Source organism: Enhydra lutris, unplaced genomic scaffold (genome assembly GCF_002288905.1).
Source record: "Enhydra lutris kenyoni isolate GAN:26980312 unplaced genomic scaffold, ASM228890v2 scaffoldscaffold8, whole genome shotgun sequence".
Classification (NCBI taxonomy): Eukaryota; Metazoa; Chordata; class Mammalia; order Carnivora; family Mustelidae; genus Enhydra; species Enhydra lutris.
This window is the reverse complement of record NW_019154092.1, coordinates 18,948,016-18,965,882: the sequence shown is the minus strand read 5'-3', so window position 1 is coordinate 18,965,882 and position 17,867 is coordinate 18,948,016. Positions and strand designations below refer to the sequence as shown.

Sequence of the window (17,867 nt, the reverse complement as noted above, 5' to 3'; positions counted from 1 at the left end):
TGGCGCAGGCTCCCCAGTGTAATAATCTGTCTCCCTCCCTTCTTCACAGCTCCCTCCCCACCCAACCCCCCTCACCCTGCATACAGCAGTGGTCTATTTACCTCCCCGTGCATCTCTGCCCTTGCTACCCTCTTCAGTGTGACCTCTTCTCTACCTTTAGTTATGGAGTTGGTTCTAGTCTTCAGGTTGTTTTCCAGGTTATCTACAACGATGAGAGTGTCATCTATTGTAACTCCCATTGTATATCTATCGATACTCCACTGCATCTGTCAGACACATCTATCTATGTGACCTTAGGGTCCTCCTACTTCACTATCATACCAGCAATCTTCCAGATTGGTTTTAAATCAGATTCTTCTATCTGTAATCTAAATAAAAATTGTTCATGTTCAGGAGGAAGTTAGTAATACCAACTTCCACATGTCATTCTAATCCTGGGAAATACAGAGGAAGGTGTTCAACTTGATAATGGATGGTATAGCCTAACGAATGTCTAACATTCAAATACTAAATACGGTCTCTTGGAAGCAGAGAAAATATAGAACACTTCCATGAAGCCATTAGTTTTTATTTTTTTACTCTACCTTTACTTTTCATACATAGCACATAAGACTTTCCCAAAATTAGTATTGAGATTCACAGAAATCAACAAAAGCCAGATGATGACCTAACATTTACTGAAGTATCATAATATTATAATAGCTAACACTTACTGAATTAATAGCTAACATTACTATGCTAAACACATTGCCTGCATTATCTCATTTACCCATTTGATTTAATCCAGCAGATGCTTTTATTATTCCCTATTTTGCAGATAAGGAGGGTGAACCTTGGAAAGGTTCCATAACTAGCCCAAGATCATAGTGTCAGGGACCAGTCAACTCTACTGCCTTCCTACAAAATCCCACCCATGAAATTAAAATGAGGCTTGTAAGTCACTCGTCACCCTGTACCTTCCTCCTATGAAGAACCATCTTTCTCTTGTCCACCCCAGAAAGGCAGGTTGCTGCGTACACAGAGGTAGTGGTCAAGCTCACAGTTCCAAGCCCTTAAAAACAACTGGAAATTAAACTCTAAACCCCAGGAATTAAAAGCAATGTGCCCCCAGGTGACACAGTTGATTGATGATAGAGGCCGATGTGAACCCCTCAGGCTCCTACTGACTACTCTGGTCTCCCATATCATTGAGGTACCTTGCATTTTTACCTGAAGCAGTTCTAAGAAAAAGTCTTCTAAACTCAGAAAACCAACAGGTACCACCTAACCCATTAAGAACAGTGTTTGGGCCCAGAAATCATTTAATATGAATCATAAAATAAGACAATTACATCCCTACTGCCTTCACATGCAGTGATTATGGTTCCTTCGGACTGCATTTCTGAAGGTAATGGGATTAAGTGGGGTTCTTTTTTTTTAAGATTTTATTTATTTATTAGAGAGAGAGAGTGTGAGAGAACATGAGAGGGGAGAGATCAGAGGGAGAAGCAGATTCCCCGCAGAGCTGGGAGCCCGACGCAGGACTTGATCCCAGAACTCCGGGATCATGACCTGAGCCAAAGGCAGTCACTTAACCAACTGAGCCACCCAGGCGCCCTATTAAGTGGGTTTTTAAATTGAAAATTCCACCTGCAGCAGTTTGTCACTTTGCTTTTTCTCTGTCTACTTTGTGTTATAAGGTTTTTCATGAGACACTCAGTACTGTGGGAAATTGTGCACTTGGACGTGTCTCGAGTGGACCTGACATCTCTTTAGCCTCTCCTCCAGGACCCTCTCTGACATACGTAACTGCTATCTGTCTGTCCTCCATCTAGCATGGCACCACGCTCCTCATGGTCGCCTCCTATGCCGGTCACATAGACTGTGTGAGGGAACTGGTTCTGCAAGGAGCAGACATCAATCTCCAGAGAGAGGTAGGTCAGGTTTACACTTGAATAAGAATGACCCAGGTGACAGAGACTCGCAATTTTTATAGTGGCAAATTGGTAAGGAAGACCAGATTAATCATTGCTTTTTTCCTGCATGGCATTAATGCCCAGATTGCGGACTTTGCTGTGCCTAAAATAAGGCCCTAGGATGGGCCATTGGGTGTACATCAGTGGAATGAATATTCTCAGGCGTGTGTTATAGTCTGAGGTGACCAAACCTCTAACCACATTCCCTAAGCACTCATACATTTCCTCCCAAGCTTAAATCAGATCTTCCTTCTTCCCTGGGGAAGAGGTGCTGTAGAAGTTAAAGGATTTTCATGGAGATTTTTTTGTATTTTTAAAAAGATTGGGTCACCAACCTGTTCTGAATGAGGTTCACTTGCTAGACTATCTCAGTCATCCTCATGAAACTATGATTTCAAAGGGCTTCTCTGACTGGCCACATGTTAAATAAGCTCTCCCCAAAAAGCCATGTGGTGGACATTGAACTCAAATGTGAGCCTGTTCCCACACTTCATTCAAAGGCCACCTTGGGAGTTCAGTCTGGCTAGAGGATCCATTCTTGGTCCAATGTAGAAGAGCAGTGGGAGGTTGGACCTTTTACCATACTTCAGGAGTCAGATCTGAGGGGGATCAATTTATTCCCAAGCTGATCTAGGGCCTTGCAAATTAACCTTTCTGGAGATAGATCCATAGGTCAACCCTAAAGTGAATCCAACCTCTCAGTCCACACTAACTCAGACCCAAGATGGCATCCTGGGGCAAGCTTCAGACTGAACTGGAGCATTTGATGTTCCTTGATCCAGTCTTATCCTAGGGCCTACCCTACAGTTGTTTCAGAATAGATGAGTCATCAACCAAACTTTCATCAATCAGTACACCCCGTCTTCCAGCCTGGACTGCTACCTCTGAGTGGAGCTGTGAGGGCTGGCTATTCCGTGGGGCACCTATAGTCCTTCCCTTCTCCCTTCTGGGTGTCAACTTGGCTCTGGACCATGGAAGAATGACACTTGATGAATAGACTCTGGAGTCTGGCTCTCCATAGGCCTGGGCCAGCAAGCCTGATCTATCAAGAGGAGCCATACAGACAGACCATAGCAAATCCAGTCTCACAGACAGATTCTTTGGAGCAATTTTCACAACACTGGAGCATTGTTTTAAGCCATTTTTCACGTCAGCAGCTAATTTCCTTCTGGGAGGAAAATGTTTGGGCCCATTTAGAATTATAGTTTGAAATTACCCTAATCTTTTTGTTTTTCCTTTATGCTTCACAGTCTTGGTTTATTATAGCTTTAAAGAATAGACAAACTTTTCTCTAATAAAAACAATATGATTCAGATCTGCTCCTCAAAAAACTTTATCCTGAAGGGCAAGTTCAACACGCACAAGTATATCTTCAGAACAACTGTGAAAAGCTGAGAGAAGAGAAACATTTGTTTGCTTTTCAGCCAATGTATGGTTTTTATGGTTTTATATTTATCTGTTTCATTCCAATTGCTCCACTAATATTCTTGGATATGAAAACTATTGTGCGTTGAACAAAAATGGCCCTCAAGGACTTACTGAAGTGTGCCCAATTTTGAAGTAACCTTGTGGCTCAAATAATGTTGCTACATGAATGCCCAGTGGTCCCCTGCATTTCCCGAGGCCACCCCAGCCTCCGGTGACAGAGCTGCCAAAGAGAGGCCCCAAGCTCACACATGAGGTGAGTACCTAGCGGTGCTGTGGAAGGTACTCATGTAGCAGGCTTCTACCTGGGATTATTCTAATCCATTTTTTCCATTTAATCCATATCAAAATACTTGTTTCCTGAAAAGGTACCTGTCATTGTTTTCTTTGGATGGCTATCTACATACACAGAGCTTGCAAGAACAGGAAGATAATGATCCAGAGAGACCATTGCTCTAAAGAACCAGCATATCAGCTAAAATTTTCAGGGTTAGGAACTGAGTGTGCTGTTGTCATGAGGCCCTGGGTTACAGTAGTAAAGCACATACATTTAAGACCTTTATTCACATTCCAGCTGAAGTCTGGCTCCTCTGTCTATAGATGGCCACATTCGTGTGCACAATGATTAATGAATGGTACCTGTATGTTCCAAAATTGATTCACACTGCTATAGATATGGTTTTTCAATTAATATATCATAAAATCTTGGTGAAAAGTCCTTTTTCTTAGAGAAGAAACAATTTCTAGAAATTGTCTCTGGTAGTTTCTGAAATTTAATGTCTGTTAAGATGAGGGTTTTCCTATGCTAGCCGAGTTTCTTCATCCAGACCTGGTTACATCCTCAGGTTTCTGGAACTCGGTGTTCTCCACTGTAGGAAAGCAATGAAAGGAAGCCTTCCACTTGTTTCTGTGGGAACCAAGGGGAAAGTCACTCCTGTGTGGCAGGCAGAAAGGCTCTGGGAATGGTCACATTACCTGTGCCTCCCCAGGGCAGCGTCTGGCTGGGGGCATAGCCTGAGATAGAAGGTAATGACTAGGAAGGTATTGGCTTGTGTTCTGCCCCAGTGGTTGGGCTCATTGGTCCCTGTCTCATACACACACACACATGCATATACGTATACACACACACACATACACACACACACACTTAAGAACAAGCTTCAGGGTCATCAGTAATCCTTAGGGCCTGCTCCTCCTGGCTTCTCCCACCTGGATGAGAACCTACCACTTTAAGACTTCCGGGTGAGCTGTGGAAGGTGTCTCTCCTCACTGTGCCTGGGAAGGTGTAACGTATGAGCTTCATCCCTGCTCAAAGTACTGGAGTGAAGAGCATCTTTGTATGGAAAATAGATACTGCCCACAGAGTGGTATGATGAATTTGCTCCTATCACACAATGATCTGGCTACCAATCTTTGAATCGGCTTGTGGAAATGGCTGGGAAGGGAGGATGCTCAAACTTGTGTCTCCAAGTATCCCTGATCTGGTTTAACATTTGGAACCAGGCTATTTCTTGTTCCTATGTCCTCTTTTGAGGAATATTTTGAGTCTGTTTGGGTGAATTACTTAGATTCTTTCTTGGGCTGGTAGCTTTCTACTGTGGGGTACTTAACTCTGTAGCCAGAGCTCTACCAGAACTCTTCCCTGTAAGAATGAATGCCCATGTCACCAAGCATGGTAGTTAGTTCCCTGTGGCCTCTCTAACAAATTACCACCTACTAGGTGACTTCAAAGAACAGAAATTTACACTTTTACAATTCTGGAGGCCAGAAAATTCAAGGTGTGTCCACAGGGCTGCATTCCTTTTGAAAGCCCCAGGGGAGAACCCTTTCTCTACCTCTTCCAGCTTCTGGTAGCTTGACTTGTGGCCGCATCCCCCTCTCTGGTCACATTACCTCTTCCTCTCCTCTATATCAAATGGGTCTCTATCCAGTTGTCACTGGACTTAGGGCCCCCCAGGACAAGCCAGGATAAGTGCCTTTTCTCAAAATCCTTAACTTAATCCCATCATATGCCACAGAAGGTAATATTCACAAGTTCCAGAAATTAGGACAAGGACATATCTTTTGGGTCCATCATTCATCCCATTAGACCAACAATAAAGTTCCCCTTTCATATTCTCACTTCTCTGAACAAGGAGTATAATCAGTTCAAATGTAGCTCCCTCCTAGGTTAGAAGGCTTACCTACAAAGATATTGTTTTGTTTTGTTTGCAAATGTACAAACAAATGCAATGTAATTAAATGCCTTAAAACCAGCTGTTTGTTCCCTCCTAGTCAGGTACAACTGCCCTGTTCTTTGCTGCCCAGCAAGGACATAATGACGTCGTGAGATTTCTCTTTGAGTTTGGAGCATCCACTGAATTTAGGACCAAAGTAAGAGAACTTTCTTGATTTTATACCTCGTTGAAGAATTTTAGCAATCTTGAGTATTCATGTCTCTCCATCCATAGTATGAATTTGTGCTTCTTCTTCTTCTTTTTTTTTTTTTTTTCATAAGCCTGGGTTAAAGCCTCTGCCTTCGGCTTGGGTCATGATCCCAGGGTCCTGGGATCGAGCCCCGCATCGGGCTTTCTGCTCCACGGGAAGCCTGCTTCCTCCTCTTTCTCTCTCTGCCTGCCTCTCTGCCTACTTGTGAATCTCTGTCTGTCAAGTAAATAAATAAAATCTTTAAAAAAACAAAAAAGACTTTATTTATTTTAGAGACATAGAGAGAGAACACAAGTAGGAAGAGGGGCAGAGGGAGAAGCAGACTCCATACTGAGCAGGGAGCCTGACATGGGGTTCTATCCCAGGACCCTGAGGTCATGACCTGAGCCAAAGGCAGACAACTAACTGAGCCACCCAGGCACCCCACTCTTTTTATAAGATTTTCAAGCCTAAGAAGGTGGATTTCACAAAGTTACTTATAATGGTTGAGAGGTAGTCCTAAGGAATCAATTCAAAACATGGCATTTTCCCTCTGGGCTCCTAATTTTATGGGGCATTATTTATGTTCTGTCTTGCACTGGTAGCTTCCTATTTTGGGACACTAAATTTTGTTATCAGGATGGATACAATAGCAGGTGCTTTATAACTCCCTGTTTTCATGGGCTTTTTTTTTTTTTTTTTTTTTTTTTTTACTTCAAGATTAATCCCAGTGCTCTATCAAAGTATTTAAGCCACTCTTAGTGGAATCTGAGAGATTTCTAAGGAGGGCAATCTGACAGGCAGTTTACTTTCTGAGATGCCCTCACTGAAGTATGTAACACATGATTACAGTTTACATAGTTGGGCAAGGAAATGCGGTTCTTCCTTTAAAGAAGTCATTGATTCTTCATGTGCGACACAGAGATAAGAAAACTCAGGTTGCGGAAAGATCAATTTTGTGTTTGTGATATGATTGTACATGATAACTTAGGTTTATAGTAGGAGACTTTGAACTGCTTTAACATTTTTGGAATTGTCAACTTATTTCCAGCCTAATCAGAACCAAAAAATTCCTGGAAATTTGCCTGACTTGCAATCTATCAGGCTTTCTTAAACCATTGTATGTGAAATTTGGATGTCAGGGGAGTTTCCAGTGGATTTTTTTTTTTCTTTTCCTGTTAAGATGCTAACTATTAAGTAGATCTGAATTTCAGATAAGATCAGTCTGTTCCGAACGTGCCGTTGGATGGTACACATGTCTCCACACATGCTGCATATAATATACAATAATCCAAAAAATATGTGTGTATGTATTTTCATCTTAATTATCATTTTATTTGTCATTATAAAAGTAATACAACTAAACATAGAAACTAAAGTTCTACAAATGTAAATCTCAGCTCTTTGAACTAAGTCAGAATGGTCATGCCCCAGCATATGGCTGCTTCAGTCTTCTTGGTTAACAAGTTAATGCCGGCTTTCAGCCTTTGTCCCTGCAGCAGTGTGTGCTGTCCCAGAAATCCATGGAACACAGGGCCTGGAGCGTAATTCCAAATGTTTCCATTAGGTCACCTGCAGGTGTCCAAGAACTTTCCATAGGAAGAAGAGAATGTCAAGAGGCGTTCAGTTATCATATGATCCTGTCATCAAAATTACCTTTGTTTCAACAGTTGTTCTCATCATTATTAAAGCTATCCCCCAAAATGTGTTTTTAAAAATAAGAGATAAAGAGGCACCTGGGTAGCTTAGTCAGTAAAACATCTGCCTTCAGCTCAGGTCATGATCCTGGGGTCCTGGGATCGAGCCCCACATCAGTCTCCCTGCTGAGGGAGCTGCTTCTATCTGCTTCTATCTCTCCCTCTGACCCCCTGCCCACCCCCAATTCATGGATGCGTGCTGTCTCTCTCTCTCAAATAAATAAGTAAACTATTTAAAAATAAATAAATAAAGGTACAGGGGCACCTGGGTTAAGCATCTGATTCTTGATCTCAGCTGAGGTTACGATCTCAGTGTCATGAGTTCAAGCCCCGCATTAGACTCCACACTGGGTATAGAGTCTACTTAAAAAATAAATAAAATAACAAAAATAAAAGGTACCAGCTCTTCTATGACAATCACCATATTTTATCTATTCTCTTACCTCATTAGGCAAAGAGAAAAACTGACAGAACGATAGTTGGACATGTTGGTGTTCCTTGCTGCTATTGCGATTTTTGGTGCCCATACACCCCACCCACATTGGCCCACCCCCCAGCAGCCTTAGCCCTCCAGTCTGTCCTCCATTCTCCCCCCTTCAAATCACAGCTCAAGTGCCCACTCCCCACACACACAGCCTGTGAACAAGGGAGCTCTTACAGCAGTGTTTCTCCAAGTGAGACCCACCTGCCACCCTCATACCACAGTCCCCTCACATGACTGGTCAGAAAGCCTGTTTCTGGGCCTCACCAGAATCAGACCCTATGAGGGTGGGAGTCGGAGAGCAGGCATTCTGCATAAACACTCTGTGCCCCAGATTTATAAACCACCCTCTATTAGAGTTAGGGTTTGTATTTCAGAACCAGATGACATGTTCTTACGTTATTTACGACGAGCACAGATGTCCACAGACCAATTCGCAGAGCCAAACAAACAGCTCCCCAGATGTAGATGGGAAAAGATAATGCCTTGGCTGCAGCACCTGAGAAAAACCATCAAGGGTTTCAGTTGACCACAGACTCAGTGAGTCAGTAGTGTGATGTGGTTGACATGAAAGCTAATTCTAATTCAGGCTGTCAAGATAAAAGTTGAATAGATGGAACAAAGGAATGTCCCATTCCCCATCAGACCACATCTACTCTTCTGGGCTCCGATTCGTTCTAGGGCCCACATTTTAAAAGAGATCTGGACAGACTGGCACATGTTCAAAGGAAAATGCTAAATAGGATGGTGAGAGGTTCACGGGGTGCGTGCAGTTACCCACTCTTAATGGACCCGCACCTTATCCCCTAGAGACAATGGCCCCAGATGGTTACTCCATAAATCACCTTAATCTTCGAGGCCCACTGCTGGGGGAAAACACAGGGAGAAGCCAATAGTTGTCAAGAGGGTCTCTAGACGGAAGACACCGGAGACTTCAGGTAATTCCAAGACAGAAGTGACTGGTACAGGCTTTCCAGTCTTCATTTCCTTTATTGAGATGCAAATAGATAATTCTGCATTTGACATGGGCAGTGACTCACAATAACATAGTCCAGTAACTATAATGTATCCTAAGCAAGTCATCCACATGTATGACGTGATGCCTTCAGGAGGAACCCTGTCATGACTATAAAGAGAAAGAGATGAAAAAGGAAAGGTGAGTTTGTTGTCATCTATGAGGAAAGTCTTTCCCGAAGCTCTCCCTCTGTGGGAGCATCTGCTTGGTAGACACGTCTGCACCCTTCTAACATGGTACTACCTTACAGGATGGGGGCACAGCCCTGTTGGCTGCCAGCCAGTATGGACACAAGCGGGTGGTAGAGACGCTGCTGAAGCATGGAGCCGACATCCACGACCAACTCCACGTGAGTGCGTTTTCAAGGGGACGTTAGCTGGACGCTTGCCTACCCCCTCCTCAGCCTCAGCATTGCAGTCTAAATTCAGATGCCGGAAATGCCTCTTCAAAAATATTTTAATGAGTGGTAGCACTTCAATCCAAGAAAAAGCTGGAATTAGCTAGATGAGCTTTTTCTATGGAGAAGCACATAACCTTGTTTACCCACCTTTGTTTTACCCTTTAAACCTCTCATACATACTCGGGAGCTCATATAACGTATGTGGGCAGGAGCTTCAAAAATCACATGACACGTACTTACCCATAAGATAACGAGCCCAGCATATGGGCTTGCTGAAAAGCAGAATAACGCTCCTGTCGTAGAGTTATCTGGGAGGAAGAGCACACATAAAGGAAAAATCAAGTTATTCGAAGAGAAGTGAGATGGGGTAGGGGTGAAGAACTGAAGAACACGCACACCACTGGCCTTCCAGAGGCTCCTGCTGCCAGTGTGGGTCTGTTGCAGCTAATTAACAATTAGCACATGGCCCAAAGGCTCTTTCCATCGTCGCCGTCATTCCTGTTATTCTGGCTTTGGACAATAACAAAAATAAAATATAAGGAGATAAAGTGACTTGATAGAGTCATCACGAGGAGTAGAAGGGTTCCTACTGCTGGTTCCATAGGAATTGTATTTTAGGCTATCCCGCCAGCAGACGTGCCCCACACACAACACCTTCATAGACATGTAGTGAGATGTGTCAGGGGGATCTTCTCCATTTGAATACCCTCCCCTGAGTTTACCTGATGGACTGCCATGTCACAGACCTCTGTGAAGCACATAGCAGCTAGCACCACCCTTTTGCACTTCAAAATCTGTAACACGCTTTGAACCCGCAGCTTTCTCACTTCAGTGACCGAGTTCCTTGATACGGGTCTGAGGGAGTGATTCTCAGCTCTGGCGGCCATTAGAACCACATAGGGAACTGGGGGTGAGGGAAGAGCTTCCAGGCCCATCCCAGACGGAGCTGGAATCTCTGAGGGCACAACTGGGCAGCCGATGGTTCTGATGGGCGGCCAAGTCTAAGAACACGGGTCCACAGCTTTGGCTAATTCTTTCGCTGCATATAATGAAGTATATGTGAGAGCATGAATGAGTGTGTGTGTGTGTGTGTGTGTGTGTGTGTGTGTGTGTGTGTGTAGTTCAACAGGAAGAACCCAAGTCTTTGGAAAAGGAAAATGAGTTGTGATTTTCATGCCATTACCATTAATAGTCAGCAATCCAAATGGACTGGCAGATCTGTGCTTGTTAGACAACATTCCATCCAAAAGGCTCACCCCAGAGTGGCAAATAATCTTAGAAATGCAGAGTTTGGGGAGAGCCCATTCCTGTACTAAATTATTCTCTGTTATGAAGTGACTCAAGAAACTTCATGCACCGGGTCACCTGGGTGGCTCAGTTGGTTAGGCGCCTGCCTTCAGCTCAGGTCATGATCCTGGAGTCCCAGGATCAAGTCCTGCATCGGGCTTCCAGCTCCATGGGGAGTCTGCTTCTCCCTCTGACCTTCTCCCCTCTCATGCTCTTTCTCTCTCTCTCTCTCTCAATTAAATAAATAAAATATTTTTAAAAAAAGAAATTTCATGCACTGAAACTTCCATTTTATGCTAAGACATTCACCCTCACCCAAATTGTCCAAATACAAATGTTTCCACTAAAAACAATCAGAACATGGAGGATCCCCAGTCAATGACTCCTGAAAGCTTCTAGGAACAGAAATGTGTCGTGTGCAGTAAAAACTGCAATGCTTGGATAGGCATTTTAGGGAATATCCGAGTTAACGGCTGCGAAGAGCACGGTGGGTTTTCTGTGGCCACACAGTAAGGAGCAGCTGAATATTTCCTCCCCATATCAAACCTCTGCTTAAAGATCTATACAGGCTGAGTAATTTTTTAATGATTGCCTGAAGAGGAGTTTGGCAGCTCAGCTGACACCCACCAGAAACCTAGCACCCTCCACCTGGCTGGACTGGCAGGGAAAAGCACTTTGTATTTTAACTTGTGGTTAAGGTTCCTGATGGGAGGGGTGGTAATTAACTGGGTGAGCGAGGTGTTTTCCACTAGATTGTGCCCGGGTTTTCCACTGCGGTCTAGAAATAATGAAGCTCGGCCCACTCTGTGAATGCTGTCTACAGGAGGTGAGCCTCTGGGAAGGAGGCATGCTCTGAGCCGAGTGCTGTGTTCGCTGCCATTACCAGTGACAGGTCTTTAAGAAAGAAATGCCCAGAGGACATAGACACTAAAGAGAAATGGAAGCAAGTGTTTGCTTTGAGCTTTCCTGCAGGACTTCTTCATTCTTTATACGTGTTGTTGGTGTCTTCTGGGCTGTCGGGGAGCAAGTTCATGGAGTTTACCAGGGCAGTTTTTCTAGAAGCATCTTTTGTTTCAAAGCTTAGAAAATTGGCATGTTGGGGGGGAGTGATATGGAGATGGGGCAAGAAAGAGAAAGGGGTAGGAAAGATCTAATTAAAAGGACACTTTAATTTCTGATTCATAAAAACATACCTGCGGTTTGGGGGGCTTGTTCATTGTTTTTTAATTAATAGACTTTATTTTGTGTTTGTTCTTTAAACTAACACTGAGCCCTTACTTGACCAAAGAATTGAAGTGGAAAACTGTATTAAACATATGTATTTGTTAAACTAATCGAAAGGGGATAACTCTGAGATCCCACAAAGAACACTGGTGACAGCTAATGAGAAGTCTGTGCGGATGAGAGAAAAATGATGACTAGCTATTTGGACAGCCTGGGTGCCGCTGCCAAGGGAGTGGATGATAAGCTCCATGATCAAGACTGTGTGGAGTGAACAGTCATTATATTTGTTATAACATATCCTTTTAAGTCTATTTGAAACACTACCTTTCCACCTGACTTCTTGTGATATTGTAGACCTATTCTTCAAAGAATAAAACACTAACCATGAATATGAAAACAAAGTGGGGGACAGAAGTGGAAAGTTGTATTAAACAGACGTATTTGTAATTGAATTTCTTTTAAAATAAACATGAAAGATGATTTGAACCCTTTCATTCTGACATCTCTCAGGATGGAGCCACTGCCCTCTTCCTCGCCGCCCAAGGTGGTTACTTGGATGTGATTCGACTGTTGTTGTCCTCAGGAGCAAAAGTCAACCAGCCAAGGCAGGTAATGTCCGTGTGGGCAGGGCTGTGGGGCAGGAAGGGCCTGCCGTCCTGGGGCGGGGAGGGCCTGCCGTCCTGCAGCAGCTCCTGAGATAACTGGTCAACTCTGGGCATCCTTCAACCCTTTTGCCTCGGTGATGAAGTTAATCTTGGATTAGGGTTTCTCCTATCCTTTGTTTGGGCTCACCAGCAAGCCTGTGATACCAGGCTGACTTCACCATTTACTCTTTTTGAAAATTGGGTGTTTGGTGTCTGAGGTCAAGTACATACTTGGCCGCCTCTTGTTCAAATAAATTATGGCTGCGCTGAGGTCATGAGAGTGCACTCGCCTGGGACATAGGTAAATAGAGGTGAGTCAGGTAGCCTTGCCCCTCTCCAGTCCCTCTGCTGATACACTGTCTTATCTCTTACCCCTGGCATGGAAGATGAGCCCTTCAGCCCACTGGGAATCATTAGTAGGTTCTACACCTTCATCTCGCCCAATCATAACACTATTGAGACTGACTTTACCAAAACCAAGCTAACATCTAGCAAATCAGTTGATACCTAAAAGAACAGAACTACCAGGTAATATAGGTCACACTTTATGAATGGTAAAGAACCATCCAAATCTAAGGCATTATAATTAGCTTCTCTTATATAGGAATGGTTTCTGCACTAATTAATTTGTTTTTAACAAAACATTTCAGATTAAAGTAACATAACTTTAAGGGTAGTTTTCTCGGGGAAAAGTCAAGCTGATTTCTTCCCAGGAAATGACACCCAGGCAGATTCCCATAATAATGTGACATGATATGTAATGTAACATATGCCTATATGTTCACATAGGGAAGGTTGGTCTGAGCTCTTGGACCCAGGCTTCTTCAGTCTTTAGAAGTCCAAGTGCATAGGAACCTAAGATGACAAAGGGCCTTTGGGCAAAGTGGGTTTGAGGTCAGGAATCCTGAATTCTAGATCCAGCTCTGCCAATAACTAGCTGTGTGGTTTGGAACAAGTGAATCAACATCTCTCAACTTCTCTTCCTTCATCTGAAAATTAGGAGGCTGGACAGGATAACCCCGAGAATCTCTTCAAGCTCCCCCCTTCTTAATAACTGTTTTATTCAAAACTCAATCAGTATTTCTTAAGCACTTAACATACGCCAAATACTGCTACGTAAGATTAAACTTTTAGAGTTTTAAAGATAGTCTTAGATTTAGATGGCCCCAGGAATACTCTTGGGAGAGGAGGCTCTTAGAAAAAGTTGCACTTCCATACCTGCCAGAGTTGATGTTTGGGGATTGGAGCTTAATATTTTCTTGTTGGTCCTCCTTATTTTGAAAGTCTTGATTGATTCTGAATCAGATGCTTCATTTTGCCAAAGGTCATTTTTAGATTGCAGAAGTTTGATTGGAGGCCATTATTGAGGGTACCACCGTGAATTTAGAAATGAAAGATTGTCAAGATTACCAGGCTTCTCTATCTGTACATCTTCCTGAAATAGTCTTTGGCACTTTGACAAATCTATTTGTAAAGTGAATCGTACTAACCGTATGCCTCAGGTACTATTCATAAAAAAACAAGTTGATATAAGAGATTATATTTCAGGGCACCTGGGTGGCTCAGTTGGTTAAGCGACTGCCTTCGGATCAGGTCATGATCCTGGAGTCCCAGGATTGAGTCCCATGTTGGGCTCCCTGCTCGGCAGGGAGTCTCCTTCTCCTGCTGACCTCTCCCCTCTCAGCTCTCTCTCTCTTATTCTCTCTCTCTCTCTCTCTCAAATAAATAAATAAAATCTTTTAATAAAAAGATTATATTTCGAATAGTACATGGATGGTGACCACTCAAAGCTAAGTTGAGTCATAAGATGAACCCAAAGCCAAGAAATTAAAGAGTGAGCCAACAGTACAGGGCTGGCCACACCCCCACGCCTGCTTTCATTCCTCATGGTGAGCATGACCTGGTCAAAGATGACCTAGTCCAGCTGTTTGGAGGACCCCTCCCTCGGATCAAAGTGCAAGTGACATGCCCTTCAAAGACTGCATCCAGTGCAATTGTTTGGAATTATGAGTCCAGTTCTGAAAAAATTGTTATTCAGGAAAAGGGGTGTTTTATAAAATAAAAATAGCTTTGGAGGGGAAAAAAGCAATGGAATTTTTCCTTTTTATAGGGTACATTAACCCCACTGTTCCTTCAAGCCATACTCTTTTTATTACCTGCCATGAGCTGATAAGGAAAGGTTATCTAGCCAGGTCAGACTAGCCCAGGGCCTGTCTTCTTTGAAACTGTAAACTCTGCAAAAAAAAAAGTAAACTCTGCATATTTAATTCCCTTCCTACAAAACAAGCAGGGTCATAAATATGGCAAAAGCGATAGTAGTCCTGGATGACTTTGTCACAAGTTATGAGGAGCTTTAAAAAATAAAAAAAGTTGGGGTGCCTGGGTGGCTCAGTGGGTTAAGCCTCTGCCTTCAGCTCAGGTCATGATCTCAGGGTCTTGGGATCGAGTCCCGTTTCGGGCTCTCTGCTTGGCAGGGAGCCTGCTTTCTCCTCTCTCTCTCTCTGCCTGCCTGTCTGCCTGCTTGTGGTCTCTCTCTGTCAAATAAATAAATAAAACCTTAAAAAAAAAAAAGTGTAACTAAAAGTTTCCATTAAAATGGCCTGTGAGTGCTAGACTATTACATCAGCAGGGCATTCGGAAACCAGTGCAGTATTCCAAAATCTCAGCTGACACATGGAGTCCCTGTCAGAAAATTCTTGAATTTATAAAACAAAGACAAGGATGCTTGCCCGATTTCATTCTTAATGCTTTTAGATAAATCAGATTTATGATTTCTTTCCTTGCCATTCTCCGGGGTCCCAACATTTTATGGTACCCCTGGGACAGCATGTTCACGGAGTTACACTGAAATTATTCCGCAGACCGAGCTTCAGGGAATCTGAACAGTGGTAGGAGTGGCTTTTCCTCGTAACTCTATCATGGATGAACTGAAAACCTTTCTAGGGCTTTTGTGAGAAGGAATCCGAATCACAAAGTCATAAGCAGACTTTGGAAAGACTGAGCTCTTGATTTGAAACTTGAAAAATATTTCTCCCTAGTTCATCCTAAAGAGGGTCAAGGTCACCAAGATCATTGTACTCTATAATCAAGCTAAAAATTCATCTTCAGTTCTTTCTATGTGACCACAGCATGTAGAGTTGATACACTCAGGCCTTTTTAATCACCAGCTAAGATGGCTGTTTAGTCTGTTTTTCTATCAACAAAATACTTTGAAGTGTACTTTTCCTAACTCAACTCATCCCCCTTATGAAACAGTGCTTTCATGGAGTGGCAAAGGTCTGAGTGTCTACCCAGGGCTGAGTCGGGCCTGTCATCACTCATCTCCAGCTTTTCCTCTCAGTGTGCTAATCAGGGTTTCTTTGAAGCGTGTCTTCTCTAGCCTTGGTTTGCACTTGTATGCAGAGATGCTGGGGCCCGGATAGTGCTGGTCCTCCCAGGTTGCAAGCTTGGAGGGGCAAATCCAGTGGTGGCCAATGGGAGAAAGTGGGGCAAATGGATTTTTGCAGAGGGGTTGGGGGTGGAAGCAGACAGCAACAGGGAGGCCCCACGTCTTGCATGCCCTCTGCACATGGTAGGCACTCTGAAAACTTATATTGACTCCAGAAGCTACCCCATGGTTCGAGCAGAGCTCCAGTGAGGCCTGGAAGGCTGAAGACGTAGTGATGAGTGGCTGCGAACTAGAACGAGGCTCACATGTAGGGCTGGGCACTGGAGCCAAGACAACTGTAAAACCCAGCCAGGGAGCCACATCCACGCCGCTGGGTGGAGAATAGCTTGTGAGTTATGGGGATATGGATGACTTAAGGAAATGAAACACAGTCCATTTTGCTTATTGACTGCATGACCTTGAGCAAGTCACTTACATTTCCTGAATTTCAGGGGTTCTTTGGGTTTCCTTTATTATTTTAATTCTAGTACAGTTAACGTTCAGTGTTGTATTAGTTTCAGGCATATAACAGAGTGATTCAACAGTTCTATATATTGCTCAGTACTCAACACAGTAAGTACACTCTTGATCCCTTCACCTATATCACTCATCTCCCCCTCACCCCCTCTGGTAAGCATTGGTGTGTTCTCTATAATTAACAATCTGTTTCTTAGCTTGTATTTCTTTTTTTATCCTTTGTTCATTTGTTTTGTTTCCTAAATTCCATATATGAGTGAATCATATGGTATTTGTCTTTCTCTGACTGATTTATTGCACTTAGCATTATACCTGCTAGGTCTATCCATGTTGTTGCAAATGGCAGGGTTTCATTCTTTTTTATGGCTCAGTAATATATGTGTGTGTGTGTGTGTGTGTGTGTGTGTTGTGTGTGCGTCCACATCTTTCTTATCCATTCCTCTATCGATGGACATTTGAACTGCTTCCATATCTTGGCTATTGTAAGTAATGCTGCAATAAACAGAGGTGCCTATATCTTTTCAAGTTAGTGTTTTCATGTTCTTTGGGTAAATACCAGTAGTGGAATTACTGGATCATATAGTAATTCTATTTTTAATTTTTTAAGGAAACTCCATACTGTTTTCCACCTTGGCTGTACCAGTTTGCATTCCCACCACTGAACAGTATGAGAGTTCTTTTTTTTTTTAAGATTTTATTTATTATTTATTTGACAGACAGAGATTACAAGTAGACAGAGATCACAAGTAGGCAGAGTCAGGCAGAGAGAGAGAGGGGAAGCAGGCTCACTGCTGAGCAGAGAGCCCGATGCGGGGCTCAATCCCAGGATCCTGACATCATGACCTGAGCCGAAGGCAGAGGCTTAACCCACTGAGCCACCCAGGCACCCCGAGAGTTCTTTTTCTCCACATCCTTACCAACACCTGTTGTTTCTTGTGTTGTTGATTTTAGCCATTCTGACAGGTGTGAGGTGTTATCTCATTGTGGTTTTGATTTGTATTTCCTTGATGATGAATGATCTTGGACATCTTTCCATGCATCTGTTGGCCATCTATAGTCCTTCTTTGGAGAAATGTCTGTTCATGTCTTTTGCCCACTTTTAAACTGGATTATTTGGTTTTTTGGGTGTTGTGTTGCATCAGTTCTTTGTATATTTTGGATATTAACCCTTTATTATGTATGTATTTGCAAATATCTTCTCCCACTTAGTAGGCTGTCTTTTAGTTTTGTTGATTATTTCCTTTGCTGTATATAAGCTTTTTATTTTTATGTAGTCCAGGATTTTGTTTTGTTTTTTCATCTGTTAAACAAGGATAATTATGGTGCCTTTGCTGTTATGATTTCTATTTCATCCAGGCCTCAATGGAATAGAAACCCATCAGAAGTCAGGGTTGTGCCCTTTCTCTTGTGAGCCATGTAGTCTGTGTCA

At 43.1% G+C, this 17,867-nt stretch overlaps 1 protein-coding gene across 1 annotated transcript in view; it reads left to right on the top strand.

Annotated features, from left to right (window-relative positions):
* LOC111142511 (ankyrin repeat domain 29) overlaps nt 1-17,867 on the top strand; it is a 54,530-nt gene that overhangs the window by 23,597 nt on the left and 13,066 nt on the right. The window contains exons 3-6 of the mRNA XM_022495745.1: nt 1,815-1,913; nt 5,655-5,753; nt 9,230-9,328; nt 12,401-12,499. Coding sequence (XP_022351453.1) covers nt 1,815-1,913; nt 5,655-5,753; nt 9,230-9,328; nt 12,401-12,499 — 396 coding nt within the window. The remainder of the gene's footprint in view (nt 1-1,814; nt 1,914-5,654; nt 5,754-9,229; nt 9,329-12,400; nt 12,500-17,867) is intronic.